Here is an 18,582-nt window from a genome sequence, read left to right on the forward strand (position 1 = left end):
GTAGCAGCGACTGACAACCCTGCAGTAGCTGGAGAAGAGATGCCATTGAGACGAGCAGTGCCATTTTGCATGAACTTCATCATGACATACTGACGTTCACTTCATGTAACAATTCCTGAACGACAGGCTTGGGGTGACCAGTGGGGTCCATGGCCTGAGTGTACTGTCACGAACCAGCGGGTATGAACCCACCGTGCCACGCGTCCTACCTCCTCTAAGGGCGTTGTCTAAGTGAACCCCCCATTCTTCACAGTACCGCTGGTGGTGGGAATAGGCTTTCCCGAGAGGAACACCAGGTCGCTACATCTTGAGGAGGATTGGCATATGAGGCAGCTGGACCAGGTGGGCCAGGATGTACCTGAGCATGGTACCAGAGGTACAGATGTTGTCAGCTGGCCGAGTCGTAACCAGGAGAAACAGTGCAGGACCGAAGGATGAGGCAGAGTCGAAGTCAAACAAGCAATAGGTCATGGCAGGCAGCACAGGTACAGGTCAGGCTGTCCAGATCGGCAAAAGGAGAGTCAAGGCAAGCAGGCAGGGATCAAACAGGTAGCGGAGTCCAGGAACACGAGCACGGGTCAGGTACACAGAAACAAAAGCATATAAATCTGCAGCCTTTGCAGGACACAATGACCTTGACACTCAGGCATCTGGAAAGGGGGATGAGCCACTTACATACATGCAGGAGGGCTAGGATTGGTCAGCGAGGTCACATGATCTCACCCATAAAGCACAGGAAGTGACACGCACCGGCCCTTAAGGAAGTGCTGCAGAGAAGAAGCAGTAAGCATGCTTTGGCCAGGGCTGAAAGGAAACTGTGGAGTGGATCCCAGAACAAACAGTACCTGCAAGGACAGAGCCCAGGACTGCAGCGGTGAATGGGGAAGCACAGGCGGCAGATCACCGCTGAACACGGCAGCCCGGACTGCTGTAGTAAGCAGGAGAACAGCGGCACACAGCAGCCGCTGTTACAATGCAGAAGTGTGGCAAGCCAAACAATTCCTGTTAAACTTTATACAGCAAAGCATGCTGGGATTTTGTTACAATCAGTGGGCATGGAAAAACTGTCATTATCTGGTTTTTACCCAATAACCTCTGTATCGAGATCTGGATTTCACTGCAGGAGAGCCAGTAGGCCGCTACCTGTTGTGGAGTGTGGTTGACAGTTGACCCACGGGCATCAGAGACACCTGTGCAGGGAACCAAGGCGGTCAGGCAAAACTCATAGTCAGTATCAGGTTGAGGTTAGGGCAGGCAGAGTTTGTGCTACTCCGTGAAACAGGTCTGAGGTTAGTGCAGGCAGCAAAGGGTCAATACGGTAATCAGGCACAGGTCAGGCAGTGCAGGGTCGGAATCAGGAATTGGGCAGAGGTTGGTTCAAAAGCAGACAAATGTAGCAGAAAAACTTAGCCGTTCAGGCCTGTCAAGAAAGCACAGTCTGTGGCCTGCAGAGGGAGAACAGACACGGGCCGCTGGGAGGCCGCTGGAAGCACAAGGAAGAAGCCAAACTGACAATATGGTAGCATGAGACACCTGCCAACCATAATTTGCAATTTTTCAATGTACAGTATTTATGCCAATTGTCTAGTGTAAATGCATTGAGAAATATTTATAAACCACCTGTTCCACATTTTCTGATGTTAAAGGGGTATTCCCATCAACAGTTTTCATACTTACCTGCGGCAAGCGCGACGTTCACTTCCTGGATTCGGCTGGGCGGGCTCAGTCAGCTTAATTGACGTCTTCTCCCGGCCGGGCGCACGCTGTCTTCAACGCATGCACCATGGTGACTTATTCCTGGCCTGTATGGTACAGAGCCGGCATGCGCGTTCGCGGCTCTGTACTATACTGGCCAGGAGGAAGTCATTATGGCGTATGCGCTGTGGCGTGCGCGTTTCAGGACATTGCGCGGCCCGGGCGGGAAAAAAATTTCAGTCTTCTGCGCAAGCGCGGCCACGGGATTCGACAGGCGAGAGGTGGCCGTAACCAGGGGAGACGAAAGACAACAATCAGGTAAGAGGGGACTTATTTTCTCAAAAATGTATTTACAAAAATTATCACTGTCAAATCATTAACAGATTTAACAGTGATCATTGTGATGGGAATACCCCTTTAAAGTTGGATAAAGTGGGTGAGGAAGACGGCAACATTTTTTGTTATTAAAATTCGAATGAGACAGAGCTGTGCCAATGTGACATGACCGAGAACTGTGACATTACTGGCCTAGGAAGAAGCCACCGCGTTCTACAGCTATGCATCCATGCAAACGGTTGGATAGGGAGGTCGCTGGTGAAAGAATCCCTTTAAAAATATTTCCTTAGGTGCCTTTTTCATATGTGGCTGCCATAGTGCACCTGTTGGCTGACCGTTATATAGTGGGGCTTGGAAGTGGCACCTGAAAGCTAGTAATAGTAGTGGTTCCATGTGGCTGTCCTCACTGTGGGGCTATGCGGTGATGAATGGAGGGCCCATCATTTCTTTCCTTGGTGCCACACCATGAGCCTTTTGGTGACTTCTGCCTGGGGGTACTGGGGTGCCCTTTGTGTTAACCATAAGGAAATATATAACGTTATAATATTCATAACTATTCCAGGAAACAATGTAGTGATCTGCAGAATCCTTCTAGAAGACAAGTGGGATTTATGCAAATGTTTCTAATGGTTGTTTGATGATCTGCATCTAATTGTACTTACAGGAAAAAAATGAAAAAGATGAGAATATGTGAAAGTAAAACAGTAAAATCAGAATATGTAAAGAGGGTATGACTCTTGAAATATTCAGGACAGAGTGATCTCTGCCTGCAGGCACTGGGCATTTTAAGAATGATAATCCTCCCCAAAGGAACCGGTAGAAGGAACAGAGAAAGCTCTGGATTTATATATTGTAAGACCTAGAGACAGATGACGGCAACTCACGAGTGATCAAGTTCAAGCACTGAGTGAATGGAAATACTCTTCTTGCTTATTGGTTCTTATAAAGTATTTATCTTTATGTGAAAGTACGGTTATAAACCTTCCACCTTCATGTCCCTCAAGGTAGAAGTTATAAAGCTATGCCACCTGTGGACGATAAATAGGCATTGGGATGTGAGACCTGTAAATTTAAACATAACATATTAATGTTCCTCCTGACCGTTGTGCACGTCTGATCTGCAACTACAGGAAACGTTTGGTTGAAGTTATTGAGGTTCAACCAGTTATAAAATCCAAGGGTTCACATACTTTTTCCACCTGCACTGTGAATGTTTATATGGTGTGTTCAATAAAAACATGGTACCATTTAATTCTTTGTGTGTTATTAGTTTAAGCAGACTGTGATTGTCTATTGTTGTGACTTAGATGAAGATCAGATCACATTTTATGACCAATTTGTGCAGAAATCCATATCATTCCAAAGGGTTCACATACTTTTTCTTGCAAATGTAGATGTGTTATTTAGGTAACATGTGGAACTCTCACTCTAGGCACCATATGGTATGGTGGTTGTGATTAGGCACTGTATAGTAAGGCTATTTATTTGTGTAGGAGCAGCTGGAGTAGCTTGTCATCCTCTTCATGCAGGCTATGGCTTGCTTTGTACCAGCCCTGCCCCTTACTGCCCATAGGGTTCTAGATTTTCCCGAGCCACTGGCTGATCACCCACGGGTAGGAAGGTGCCTGAGCATTAGGTTCCAGTTTCTAAATTAATTCAAATGTGTACTGATTACTTCTGTTTGCCCATGTACCAGTCTCTACTTGGATTTTGACCCATTGCTGCCTACTCTGACCTCTGCCCTTTCTCTGTTTTGACCCTGACCTATCTGCCCTGACCTCTGTCTGTTCCTGACTACAGTTTTGCCTGATACTCTTGGTGCTCCGCATTAGTGTCTCTTGACCACAGTGGTTAAGCTGTCACTAGAACAGAGAGCACACCACGAGGCAGCAGCCTGGTCGTTCCCTTGCAGCAGAATCCAGGCCCCTGTATAGGGGTTAAAGGGATTCTGTCATCAAGATTTTCGATATGGAGCCGTTCATATCATCCTCTCAGCCTCCATTTTATTAATATGCTAATTACCTTACTAGCGTGCCCAAGGGGCTGTCCCTCCGGCTGTTTGTGCCCAGCCACGCCCCTTATCTCATAACCCAGCGCCGCCCCACTGCTAATTATGCACTCCTCTCATCGCCGATGGCAGCAACCTCAGCGAACGAAGCGCGCATGCACCAGCTGTCTGGGCACTTAGCCCACGGGCACTGACCAGTGGATTTAGGGCGCATGCGCAAGATTACGGCGCATCATCGGCGATGAGAGGAGTGCATAATTAGCGCTGGGCTACGAGATAAGGGGCGCGGCTTGGCACAAACGACCGGAGGGACAGCCCCTTGGGCATGTTAGTAAGGTAATTAGCATATTAATAAAAAGGACAGGTGGGGGTAAAACTAGTATATTTTTTATTAGATAATGGAGACTCAGAGGATGATATGAACAGCTCCATATTGAAAATCTTGATGACAGAATCCCTTTAATGGGTGAAGACCAGGGGGCTAATACATAACAACCTTAGGAGTATCCCCAGTTGAATTTGTACAAGTGATATAGTAGATCCGCATACACTTCGTAACAATAAGAGAGGTACTGCAGAGTATAGCATCCAACATCAGGCCAGCCCTGTCTGCAGCTACTCCTCTGTGACAATGTAACTGGTCTTTTTCTGTGGTGATGCACACCACGAGCCAATGCAATGGGAGATTTAGAAGGTGGTGAGGGAAATTATATTGCTTTACTGTTGTTACAGTAACATACTAGAATGTGGATTCTCTAGGCTGCAATCCATATAGCACAGGTTAGACTGGGGTGCAAAATCTAAGGGGTCCCCTAGTCTTCACCCTTAACTACTGCAAAGAGGTATTATCTTTGCTGGAAGTGGGTCTCCAAGTTCTAGTCCTTAGAATATTCATAGGTTTTTCAGCAGAAGCACTAATGGAAAAGTGGTGGAGTCAGGAAGAGAGACAGAAATCATTTCCAAGAGATAAACCAGAATGCTTTTGGCTGGAGGATGAACCAAAAACACTGTCAGTAGGTACCCAGGAGTCATAACCGGTAGTAGGTTAACCAGTACCAGGCAGACAATTGGAAGGAGAAGGCGGGAGCATAATAACGACAGCAACACACAAGAACAAAAGCCAAGAAAGGGTTGTGCCTCAATCACCAGACAGGTACTGCACCTGAGGTCCTCTAAAATAGGCTGTTAGCCAGATGCCATTCAAAAGTACCAGTTACCAATGTAACCCAAAATAACATCCAAGAACAGCAACCTCATGTGACCAACATCTGGAACTGTAGCTGCCAACTAAGACTTGACACTAGAACAGGGAACAATAAGTAACAACTATAGTACATGGATCACATATATTAGCGCAAAAGCACGTGTTCCTTCCTGCATTCAATTTTTGGATAGTAAGATGGCTGACAAGCATATCCTTCATAGTCAAAACAAAAGCATTGTTTAATTCAAGGTGATACACCATTCCAATACATTCACAAAATTGTATTTTTTTATTATGTTGGTAAACACTTAAAACTCTATTTCTATATCAAAAATCAAACCTCTTTTACACAACTTTAAAGTAAATGTATAATTAGAAAAAAACTTTTATTTATTCATTTTCTTTTTTTGTGACTTTGCTGAATAGACTGAGGCAGAGTCATCACATTGTCGTTAGAGGTTGAGCACTACTACTTGAGTCAGTAATACTATAAAAATCACAAACTGTTTAAGAAAAATTACTAGTTTTATATCTCACTAGCAGAAGGACACGGCTTCGCACGGGTATATTTCATCTATCTTATTTAATGTTTGTGTATGTCATTAAAAGATATCAACAGCATCCCGCCCCCTTAACAGTGACCTCCACAGCAGCCTGCCCCCTTAACACTGACCTCCATAGTGGTCTGTCCACTTAACTGTGACCTCCACAGCAGCCTGCCCCTAGGGTGGCCAGAGGTCCGGATTTAGTCTGGACAGTCCAGCTTTAAGACTCCCTCAGGGCCTGGATGGACACAGGGATGTTTTTTTGAACAGCTTACTCTCAGACAGCAGCACTGTGCTGTCTGACCGTGAACTGCAGGGAGAAAGTCACATTCCCTCCCACTCTTGCAGCTGACAAAAGTTTTTACCTTAATTTTGTCAATCCCTGTGGGCTACGGAGGGGGGGGGGGGGGCGTGGCTTAGCTGGACCTGGAAGCAGGGTTTAAAAGTCCGTCTTTTGAGGGTGGCCTGAATGGCCCCCTTACCTACCCCATGAACTGTCACTGCCACAGCACTCCGCTCCCTTAACACTGTCATCCACAGAGCCCTGCCCCTTTAAAGCTGACCTGCAGCAGAAAAATGGCTGATTTGTTATGCAAACCTGGTGTAAAACTGTGTGTATGTGGAGACTAAGGGCCTGCAAGCTTCTATTGGCTGATAAGGGTAATGTGACCAGGCTTCTATTGGCTAATGCATTTTTTGGGAATATCTCACACAGGGATGTCCTTTTGAACAGCTCACTCTCAGACAGCAGCACTGTGCTGTCTGAGCGTGAGCTGCAGGGAGAAAGTCACCCTCCCTCCCACCCCTGAAGCTGACAGAAGCTGATATTTACCTTTCATTTTTTTTTTTTTTTATCCCTGTCGACTGTGGAGTTGGACGGGCGTGACCTATATAGATTGGGGCATGGCTTAGCGAGGGGGTGGGATTTTTAAGTCCATCTTTTAAGGGTGGCCTGAATGGCCACCCTACCTGCCCCCTGAACTGTCACCTCCACAGCACTCCGCTCCCTTAACAGTGTCATCCACAGTGCCCTGCCCCTTTAAATCTGACCTACAGCAGTGAAGAAAAATGGCTGGGTTGTTATGGAAACCTGGTGTAAATCTGTGTGTATATATGGAGACTAAGGATCTGCGAGTTTCTATTGACTTATAAGGAAAATGTGACCGTGTGTATGGAGTTGGGATATGAAGAGAAAAGACCTGCAGATTTCTATTGGCTAATGTAGGTCATGTGATGTGCCATATTTGCATTTTTTTGGAATATCTCAGGAACGATACATGCTAGAGAGCTGAGACCCCCACAAGATTTACTTCCAGGTAGCAAGGGATGTGCATACCAAGTTTCGTTGAAATCGATGGTTGTGTTTTTGAGTGATCGCGAAACATATATAAATACATATGTCCATTTTTATATATATAGATTGTATGTTCTTCACAGTAATGTGTAATACAACGGCTGCCAAGGACAAAAGAAGGGGTATAAAAATCACCTTATTTATATCCTAACCTTGCACTTTGTTGAGGTATCTATATATATATAAAAGAGGGACGTGTGTATGTATGTATGTTCCGCGATCACTCAAAAACGCAACCATCGATTTCAGCTAAACTTGGTATACAAGTATTGAACAAGGTAAGGTAAAAATCAACTTCTGTCAGCTGCAGGGGTGGGAAGGAGGGCACAGTGCTGCTGTCTGAGAGTGAGCTGTTCAAAAGAAGATCCTTGTGTCCGTCCAGGTCCTGCCCCAGACAGAGGACAGGGAGTCTGAAATCTGGACTGTCCTGCCTAAAACTGGACCTCTGGCCACCCTAGGGGCAGGCTGCTGTGGATGTTACATTTAAGGGGATGGTCCGCTATGGAGGTCAGTTAAGGGGTAGATTGCTGTAGAGCCTACTGTTAAGGGGACGGGTGTTGTGGAAATTATTGTTAAGGAAATGGGGTACTGTGGAGGTCACTAATAAAGGGGCGGCCGCTGTAGAGGTCACTGTTAAAGGGATGGGCTGCTGTGGAGGTCACTGTTAAGGGGGCGGGGTGCTGTGAAGGTCACTGGTAAAGAGGCAGGCTGCTGTGGAGGTCACTGATAAGGGGGCGGGGTGCTGTGAAGGTCACTGGTAAAGAGGCGGGCGCGGTGGAGGTGTCTGTTAAGGGGACAGGGAACTGTGGAGGTCACAGTTAAGGGGGCGGTCCGCTATGGAAGTCAGTGTTAAGGGGCGGGTTGCTGTAGAGGTCACTGTTAAGGGGGCGGGGTGTTGTGGAGGTCACATTTTAAGGGAACAGAGCTCTGTAGAGATCACTGTTAAGGGGGTGGGTTATTGTGGAAATCACTATTAACGAGACGGGGTACTGTGGAGGTCACTAATTAACAGGCGGCCACTGTGGAGGTCACTGTTAAAGGGGAGGGCGCTGTAGATGTTACTATTAAGGGGACACGCTGCTGTGGAGGTCACTGTTGAAGGGACAGGGTGCTGTAGAGGTCACTGTTATAGTGGATACTGTCGATATATTTTAACGACACACACAAAGATGAAATGAAATAGATGAAATATACCCGTGTGAAGCCGGGTCCTTCTGCTAGTATTACATAAATGATGGCGTGTTACAATATCTGACATTCATACCACTGTGTTTTACATGTCTCTGTATACCAGTAACATTAAAATATTCTCAATGTCAGACTGTGGTGCTTCCAGTGACACACTCCAGAGCAAATATGGCGCCAGAGCCTCTCTGCCAAACAGAAATGCGGCAGCAGGAACCAGCTAATTATTCTTTGCCAGGATTGATGTCGGCAGCAAACAATTATGTCGTATAATTAAACTTAACATACCAGACATTTTCACTTAGCAAATGAGAGAGGCTGACCAGGCGCTGTGCATCACTGGAAGACTGATTTATGCAATCATGCTTTCTAGTTAGTTTATGCAGTATTTCTTCATGCGGCATATGCCAAGGAAAAATGGATAAAAAATATGAGGATTACAATTGTTTTGCACAGATGGTTTTTCATATTGACAGTCATATGTGTACTATAGGAAAAAAAGAACCTGTTGTCTGGCTAATTCATACTCCGTGGCTCAGATTTAGGCCTCATGCACACGACCGTTGTGTGCATCCGTGGCCGTTGTGCCGTTTTCCGTTTTTTTTCGCGGACCCATTGACTTTCAATGGGTCCGTGGAAAAATCGGAAAATGCATCGTTTTGCAGCCGAGGCCGTGATCCGTGTATCCTGTCCGTCAAAAAAATATGACCTGTCCTATTTTTTTGACGGACAACGGTTCACGGACCCATTCAAGTCAATGGGTCCGCGAAAGAACACGGATGCACACAAGATTGGCATCCGTGTCCGTGATCCGTGGCCGTAGGTTGCTTTCATACAGACGGATCCGAAGATCCGTCTGCATAAAAGCTTTTTCAGATCTAAGTTTTCACTTCGTGAAAACTCATATCCGACAGTATATTCTAACACAGAAGCGTTCCCATGGTGATGGGGACGCTTCTAGTTAGAATACACTGCAAACTTTGTACAAGACTGCCCCCTGCTGCCTGGCAGCACCCGATCTCTTACAGGGGGCCGTGATCAGCACAATTAACCCCTTCAGGTGCGGCACCTGAAGGGGTTAATTGTACTACCATATCCCCCTGTAAGAGCTCAGGGCTGCCAGGCAGCAGGGGGCAGACTCCCCCCCCTCCCCAGTTTGAATATCATTGGTGGCCAGTGCGGCCCCCCCTCCCTCCCACTATTGTAATAAATCGTTGGTGGCCAGTGTGCGCCCCCCATCGGCCCCCCCTCCCTCCCTCTATTGTAATAAATTGTTGGTGGCACAGTGTGCGCCCCCCGTCGCCCCCCCTCCCTCCCACTATTGTAATAAATCGTTGGTGGCACAGTGTGCACCCCCCATCGGCCCCCCCTCCCTCTATAGCAGTAACAACATTGGTGGCCAGTGTGCGGCCTCCCATCTCTACCCCCCCCCCGATCATTGGTGGCAGCGGAGTTCCGATCGGAGTCCCAGTTTGAATATCATTGGTGGCCAGTGCGGCCCCCTCCCACTATTGTAATAAATCGTTGGTGGCCAGTGTGCGCACCCCATCGGCCCCCCCTCCCTCCCTCTATTGTAATAAATCGTTGGTGGCACAGTGTGCGCCCCCCGTCGCCCCCCCTCCCTCCCACTATTGTAATAAATCGTTGGTGGCACAGTGTGCGCCCCCCAATCGGCCCCCCCTCCCTCTATAGCAGTAACAACATTGGTGGCCAGTGTGCGGCCTCCCATCTCCCCCCCCCCCCCGATCATTGGTGGCAGCGGAGTTCCGATCGGAGTCCCAGTTTAATCGCTGGGGCTCCGATCGGTAACCATGGCAACCAGGACGCTACTGCAGTCCTGGTTGCCATGGTTACTTAGCAATAGTACAATAGTAGAAGATTCATAGTTACCTGCTTGCTGCTGCAATGTTCGTGTCCGGCCGGGAGCTCCACCTACTGGTAAGTGACAGGTCTGTGCGGCGCATTGCTAAAGAACTGTCACTTACCAGTAGGAGGAGCTCCCGGCCGGTCACAGACATCGCAGCAGCAAGCAGGTAAGTATGAATCTTCTACTATTGTACTATTGCTAAGTAACCATGGCAACCAGGGCTGCAGTAGCTTCCTGGTTGCCATGGTTACCGATCGGAGCCCCAGCGAATAAACTGGGACTCCGATCGGAACTCCGCTGCCACCAATGATGAGGGGGGGGGGGGAGATGGGAGGTAGTGATGGGGACGCTTCAGGTTAGAATATACTGAAAAACTGTGTACATGACTGCCCCCTGCTGCCTGGCAGCCCTGATCTCTTACAGGGGGATATGATAGTACAATTAACCCCTTCAGGTGCGACACCTGAGGAGTTAATTGTGCTGATCACGGCCCCCTGTAAGAGATCGGGTGCTGCCAGGCAGCAGGGGGCAGTCATGTACACAGTTTTTCAGTATATTCTAACCTGAAGCGTCCCCATCACCATGGGAACGCCTCTGTGTTAGAATATACTGTCGGATCTGAGTTTCACGATGTAGCTCATATCCGACAGTATATTCTAACATAGAGGCGTTCCCATGGTGATGGGGACGCTTCAAGTTATGTTCGGGTGTCCGCCTGGCCGTGCGGAGGCAAGCGGATCCGTCCAGACTTACAATGTAAGTCAATGGGGACGGATCCGTTTGAAGATGACACACTGTGGCTCAATTTTCAAACGGATCCGTCCCCCATTGACTTTCAATGTAAAGTCTGGACGGATTCGTCTGAGGCTACTTTCACACTTAGAAATGTTTTAACAATATAATGCAGACGGATCCGCTCTGAACGGAGCCACCGTCTGCATTATATGAACGCAAGTGTGAAAGTAAAGGGACTCCTGACTTTACATTGAAAGTCAATGGGGACGGATCCGTTTGCAATTGCACCATATTGTGTCAATGTCAAACGGATCCGTCCCCATTGACTTGCATTGTAATTCAGGACGGATCCGTTTGGCTCCGCACGGCCAGGCGGACACCAAAACGACTTTTTTTTCATGTCCGTGGATCCTCCAAAAATCAAGGAAGACCCACGGACGAAAAAACGGTCACGGATCACGGACCTACGGACCCCGTTTTTGCAGACCGTGAAAAAATACTGTCGTGTGCATGAGGCCTTACTGTGAGTTAGATAAGGTAGAGATCGAAATGCCCCAGAATTACCACAGTGGCTCGGGCTGTAAGATACATTTGCTGCGTCTATAGACTGACTGTCTTAAAGAAGTTTAAAGAGCACCTATAGGCAGGATGAACTCTGCCTGGTAGAGTTGATCCCACTGATTAAAATGATACCTGTCTTGTGAAAATTGGCCATGCCATTGCCAAGTGAAAAACTTTTATGCTATATGACCAGCACTGGAAAGCTGAGGTGTCCAATGTGCCAGGCCCCGCCCCTTAGTGCACTGAAGTCCTAATTTGCATAAAGAATACAATTATTTTTTCTGAGGAAGACTGCAACCAATTTTCACAGGCAAGTATCATTTCATTCACAATTATCATTTCATCAGTAGGATCAGCCTACCAGGTAGTATGCCTGGTTTAATGGAGATGATCCTGCTGACCGGTGCCCTTTAGGGCTCATGCGCACAACAGTATTTTGCATTCAGTATACTGGCCGTTTTTTTAGTTCAGTATGCGGTACATATACTGAACCATTCATTTCAATGGTTCAGCAAAAAAAGTGTCTCCGTGTGCATTCCGTTTCAGTATTTCCGTATTTCCGTACCATTGAAAAGATAGAACATGTTCTATTCTTGTCCGCAAATCACGGTGCTTGGCCCCATTCAAGTCAATGGGTCTGCAAAAAAAACGGAACACATACGGAAATGCATCCGTATGTCTTCCGTATCCGTTCAGTTTTTGCTGAACCATCTATTGAAAATGTTATGCCCAGCCCAATTTTTTTCTACGTAATTACTGTATACTGTATGTGGCATACGGAAAAACGGAATGGAAAAACTGAAAGGAAACAGAAACACAACGGAAACAAAAAACTGAACAACGGATCCATAAAAAACGCAAAACACTGAAAAAGCCATGAGCCCTTAAGCTAATTTTTAGCTGTCTTAGGCTCCATTCACACGTCCGTGGTGTGTTGCGGACCCGCCCGGCTGTTGGGGACAAGAATAGGACATGTTCTATCTTTTGCGGAGCTGCGGACCTGAAGATCGGGGCCGCGCTCCGCAAATGCGGATGCGGACAGCACACTGTGTGCTGTCCGCATCCATTCCGTCCCCATAGAGAATGAATGGGTCCTCACCGGATGCGGACCTATTTGCGGACAGTGTGAATGGAGCCTTATTCTCATTCAAATGTTTACAACAGAAGCTTTGTTGCATTTTGGAGCAAATATTCACATTTTAGGCCATACTTCCTTTCATACTAAGCCAAGCCCTCTCATTGTGTATGGAGGAGAAATGTGAGATGTAGTATTTTGCACCAAAATGCAGCTCAATTGCAGACACAATGAAGGCGCGGTGTCAACAGCAAATCTATGTCATCGGTTCTGGTAGGAAGAAAATGCAGAAGATTCGTAAAAAGGAAAATGGATATCTCGCAATCTAAAAAATGGCCAAAATCTGTACTGGTATTATAATATAGATCCTACAGTATTCAGGGAAAGGGAACCAACCAGATGGCTAAATTTTGCCTATAGCACTCCCTTGACTGTAGTTAGGGTTGTATGAGCGGGTCCCAGGGGCTGACTGGCAACTTTTGGCCCAGGGGGCAAGTAACACCCAGAGGCCCACTGAGCCCCCTCCTGCTTTCCCATTTCCCCTGCCTCCTCCTGACCCCCCCCCCCCCTTGCCACTTTCGTCAGCCATGTAAATTACAACACAGTAAAACAAAATAAACTAGGCATGCTCCGATATATCGGTCGCCGAAACATATCAGCCGAAAATTGCATTTTTGGTATAATGCCGAAAGTGTCATTTTCTGGCTGATACAGTGTTGCATCCGTGTATTCTCTCCTCCCCGCTGGGCGCTGCTCTGTGTCCCCCCCATGACACTTGATGACTTTTGCAGGAGAAACTGTATATTGTGTGGCACAGTGTAGGCTATATGTGTATAACATAAACATATTTTATTTGAAAATTTACAGTTACTTGACCCTTGGGGATCACGGACGCCACTTCCACACTTTGGTCGGGGGCTCGGCGGAGCTGATGTTGTGTTTTATCCTAATGAGAAAGATTTCATAATAAGGATTTGGAGAAGGGGCAGAGGGATAGCAGAGCAGGGAGAGGCTGGTGCTGCTACTAGGGGGTCATACCATGGGGGAGTAATAAAGCCCACCATAATGCCCCCCAGTAGAAATAATTCTCCTTATAATAGACAGTGCACAAAATACCCCCCTTGTAATATCCCCAGTTGAGCTAATGTCCCCATAGTGCCCCCTATAATGTGCTAGTAGCCAGATAGGGCCCCCTATAATGTGCCAGTAGCCATATAGGGCCCCCCTATAATGTGCCAGTAGCCAGATAGGGCCCCCCTATAATGTGCCAGTAGCCAGATAGAGCCCACCTATAATGTGCCAGTAGCCATAGGCCCCCTCCACTATAATGTGCCAGTACCCAGAGAGGGCCCCCCTATAATGTGCCAGTAGCCATAGGCCCCCCTATAATGTGCCAGTAGCCATAGCCCCCCACTAATGTGCCAGTAGCCATAGCCCCCCAACTAATGTGCCAGTAGCCATAGCCCCCCCACTAATGTGCCAGTAGCCACATAGGGCCCCCCCTATAATGTGCCAGTAGCCACATAGGGCCCCCCTATAATGTGCCAGTAGCCACATAGGGCCCCCCTATAATGTGCCAGTAGCCACATAGGGCCCCCCTATAATGTGCCAGTAGCCACATAGGGCCCCCCTATAATGTGCCAGTAGCCACATAGGGCCCCCCTATAATGTGCCAGTAGCCATAGGCCCCCCATAATGTGCCAGTAGCCATAGGCCCCCCATAATGTGCCAGTAGCCATAGGCCCCCCATAATGTGCCAGTAGCCATAGGCCCCCATAATGTGCCAGTAGCCATAGGGCCCCCATAATCTGCCATCAGCCCATAGTCCCCCTATAATCTGCCATCAGCCCATAGTCCCCCTATAATCTGCCAGTAGCCATAGGCCCCCCTATAATGTGCCAGTAGCCATAGGCCCCCTATAATCTGCCAGTAGCCATAGGTCCCCCTATAATCTGCCAGTAGCCATAGGCCCCCCTATAATCTGCCAGTAGCCATAGGCCCCCCCTATAATCTGCCAGTAGCCATAGGCCTCCCATAATGTGCCAGTAGCCATAGGTCCCCCATAATGTGCCAGTAGCCATAGCCCCCCCATATAATGTGCAAGTAGCCATAGCCCCCCCATATAATGTGCAAGTAGCCATAGCCCCCCCCTATAATGTGCCAGTAGCCATAGGCCCCCCTATAATCTGCCAGTAGCCATAGCCCCCCTATAATCTGCCAGTAGCCATAGGCCCCCCATAATGTGCCAGTAGCCATAGGTCCCCCATTATGTGCCAGTAGCCATAGGTCCCCCATAATGTGCCAGTAGACCCATAGCCCCCCCATAATGTGCCAGTAGCCATAGGCCCCCATAATGTGCCAGTAGCCATAGGTCCCCCATAATGTGCCAGTACCCATAGCCCCCCCATAATGTGCCAGTAGCCATAGGCCCCCATATAATCTGCCAGTAGCCATAGGCCCCCCACTAATGTGCCAATAGCCAGATAGGGCCCCCCACTAATGTGCCAGGAGTAGCCAGATAGGGGCCCCCCTATAATGTGCCAGGAGTAGCCACTAGCCAGATTGTGCCCCCCACCCCCCTCATAAAGTGCCAGGCCCAGGGCCAGTAGCCAGATAGGGACAGAAATAAAGAAGAAAAAAAAAAAATGTCAGTCAGACTTATACTTACCTCCCTGCTTCTCTGGAATACTCCGGTCCCGCCTCCAGCCAGCACAGATCTAATCACTTTACGGCAGCACAGCGGCTCAGTCAGGCCGCAGGACCGGCGCAGGTGGCGCGATGACGTCATCGCGCCGATGACGTCATCGCGCCGCCTGCGCCGGTCCGGCGGCCTGTCTGATAGGCTGCCGGCAACACGCCTCCCCTGCTCCCCGTCTCCCTGGCTTAAAGTGGCAGTTCATTCCGGCCCGGCCGGCCGGCCGGGACAGCAAGCCAGGAAGGCCGGGGGGCAATTGCCCCCCTGCCCCCCGGCCCAGTCCGCCCCTGGCAGGTCCCAAGGCTTACCGTAGGTGACCCGAGCTGTCTGGTGACTGAATCCCTGGAGTACGTAAAACAGGAGTAGAACCACACCAACTGGAGATAGTTGGAGGTTGCTGACTAATGATGAGCGGCAGGGGTCATATTCGAATTCGCGATATTTCGTGAATATTTTGTATAATATTCGAATATTCGAAAATTCGAATATTCGTTATATTCTACAATTTTTTTACTTGAAAAATCGGCAAGGTAATGATCGTGTAATATGCGAATTTTCGTTATGCGAATTTTAAACAAATTTTCAAATTTTATACAAAGAATATTATAGCACTATATTAGCTAAATTACTCTATATTCGTTTTTTTTTTTATATTCGCTATATTGCTATAACTTTGTTTTTTTGAATATTCGTAATATTCTAAAACAAGAATAGATAGCAATATAGCGAATATTCGGAAAAAAAAACCGAATATAGAGAAATTTAGCTAATATAGTGCTATAATCTTCTTTGTCTAATAGTTGTAATTTTTTTCTCATCTGAAGTTCAGATTGGAAAAAAATGACAACTATAAAAAAAAGATTATAGCACTATATTAGCTAAATTGCTCTATATTCGTTTTTTTCAAATATTCGCTATATTGCTATATATTCTTGGTTTAGAATATTCATAATATTCTAAAACAAGAATATATAGCAATATAGCGAATATTCGAAAAAAACGAATATAGAGCAAAATTCGCAAACAACACTACTCCTAAAGTCAAGTATATTGCAGCCTTCTTATTGGCCCACAAGCTAGAAGCAGGAAGGGATCATGTGTACTGATTTAAAAAAAAGAATCGAATAAAAAAATAATAATAAAAGGAAAAAAAAAAAATCGAATATTCGAAATTACGAATATATATCACTATATTCGAAATATTCACGAATTTTCGAAGTACCTATATTCGCAATAAAAATTTGAAATTCAAATATTCGTGATCAACACTATTGCTGACAAAAGTAAGTCACAAAAACATACTAGGACGTGCAGGATTGCATGGATAAATAGGGCTTCAGTAGTGTAGGTTCAGTAGTAAATAAAAGGAGTCAGGCAGAGGTGGATATATGTACAATACCAGAAAGTAAATGTGAGCATCAGCAGAGACAAATGTTGAATAACAGAGATCTGACCAAGCCAGGTATGGCTACCGTTGGCTTAGAACAAGAGACTGGTCAGACGAGACAGTCTAGGCCCTAGGGTAAACACACCTAAGTAAGGCCAATGTATTTTTGCTATTTTAAAGCATACCTATCAATGCAGATCATCATTTTTCAGAATAATCTGCCATATACAGTGGATATAAAAAGTCTACACACCCCTGTTAAAATGCCAGGTTTCTGTGCTGTAAAAAAATGAGACAAAGATAAATCATTTCACATCTTTTTCCACCTTTAATGTGACCTATAAACTGTACCACTCAATTGAAAAACAAACTGAAATCTTTTAGGTGGAGGGAAGAAAACAAAAAAAAAACTAAAATAATGTGGTTGCACAAATGTGCACACCCTCTTATAACTGGGGATGTAGCTGTGTTTAGAATTAAGCAATCACATTCAAAATCATGCTGAATAGGAGTCAGCATACACCTGTCATCATTTAAAGTGCCTCTGAATAACCCCAAATAAAGTTCAGCTGCTCTAGTTGGTCTTTCCTGAAATTATTTTGGTCGCATCCCACAGCAAAAGCCATGGTCCACAGAGAGCTTCCAAAGCATCAGAGGGATCTGATTGTTAAAAGGTATCAGTCAGGAGAAGGGTACAAAAGAATTTCCAAGGCATTAGATATACCATGGAACACAGTGAAGACAGTCATCATCAAGTGGAGAAAATATGGCACAACAGTGACATTACCAAGTACTGGATGTCCCTCCAAAATTGATGAAAAGACAAGAAGAAAACTGGTCTGGAAGGCTACCAAGAGGCCTACAGCAACATTAAAGGAGCTGCAGGAATAATTGGCAAGTACTGGCTGTGTGGTACATGTGAGTATGTGACAACAATCTCCCGTATTCTTCGTATGTCTGGGCTATGGGGTAGAGTGGCAAGACGAAAGCCTTTTCTTACAAAGAAAAACATCCAAGCCAGGCTACATTTAGCAAAAACACATCTGAAGTCTCCCAAAAGCATGTGGGAAAAGGTGTTCTGGTCTGATGAAACCAAGGTTGAGCTTTTTAGCCATAATTCCAAAAGATATGTTTGGTGCAAGAACAACACTGCACATCACCAAAAGAAAACCATACCCACAGTGAAGCATGGTGGTGGCAGCATCATGCCAAGGGGCTGTTTTTCTTTATCTAGAACTGGGGCCATAGTTAAACTAGAGGGAATTATGGAATTATGAACAGTTCCAAATACCAGTCAATATTGGCACAAAACCTTCAGGCTTCTGCTAGAAAGCTGAACATGGAGAGGAACTTCATCTTTCAGCATAACAACAACCCAAAGCATACATCCAAATCAACAAAGGAATGGCTTCACCAGAAGAAGATTAAAGTTTTGAAATGGCCCAGCCAGAGCTCAGACCAGAATCCGATTGAAAATCTGTGGGGTGATCTGAAGAGGGCTGTGCCCAGGAGATGCCCTCGCAATCTGACAGATTTGGAGTGTTTTTGCAAAGAAGAGTGGGCAAATCTTGCCAAGTCAAAATGTTCCATGCTGATAGACTCATACCCAAAAAGACTGAGTGCTGTAATAAAATCAAAAGGTGCTTCAACAAAGTATTAGTTTAAGGATGTGCACACCTATGCAACTATATTATTTTATTTGAAAGATTTCAGTTTGTTTTTCAATTGGGTTGTACAGTTTATAGGTCACATTAAAGGTGGAAATTATTTATCTTTGTCAAAAAAAATTTACATTACAGAAACCTGACATTTTAACAGGGGTGTGTAGACTTTTTATATCTACTCTATGCACACATGAGGTATAGCACAATAACTGACCATTATTTGACTTGTATCTGACATATTTTAGCGATTATCTCTTTTGAATGCTGCATC

The 18,582-nt window shown here is 46.3% G+C and overlaps 1 protein-coding gene across 1 annotated transcript in view; it reads right to left on the minus strand.

The window, feature by feature from the left end:
- Positions 1–18,582, minus strand: part of MTUS2 (microtubule associated scaffold protein 2) — a 457,672-nt gene that overhangs the window by 383,355 nt on the left and 55,735 nt on the right. Inside the window, exon 4 of the mRNA XM_044286799.1 lies at positions 3,444–3,459. Coding sequence (XP_044142734.1) covers positions 3,444–3,459 — 16 coding nt within the window. The remainder of the gene's footprint in view (positions 1–3,443; positions 3,460–18,582) is intronic.

The sequence above is a fragment of the Bufo gargarizans genome, chromosome 3 (assembly GCF_014858855.1).
Source record: "Bufo gargarizans isolate SCDJY-AF-19 chromosome 3, ASM1485885v1, whole genome shotgun sequence".
Classification (NCBI taxonomy): domain Eukaryota; kingdom Metazoa; phylum Chordata; class Amphibia; order Anura; family Bufonidae; genus Bufo; species Bufo gargarizans.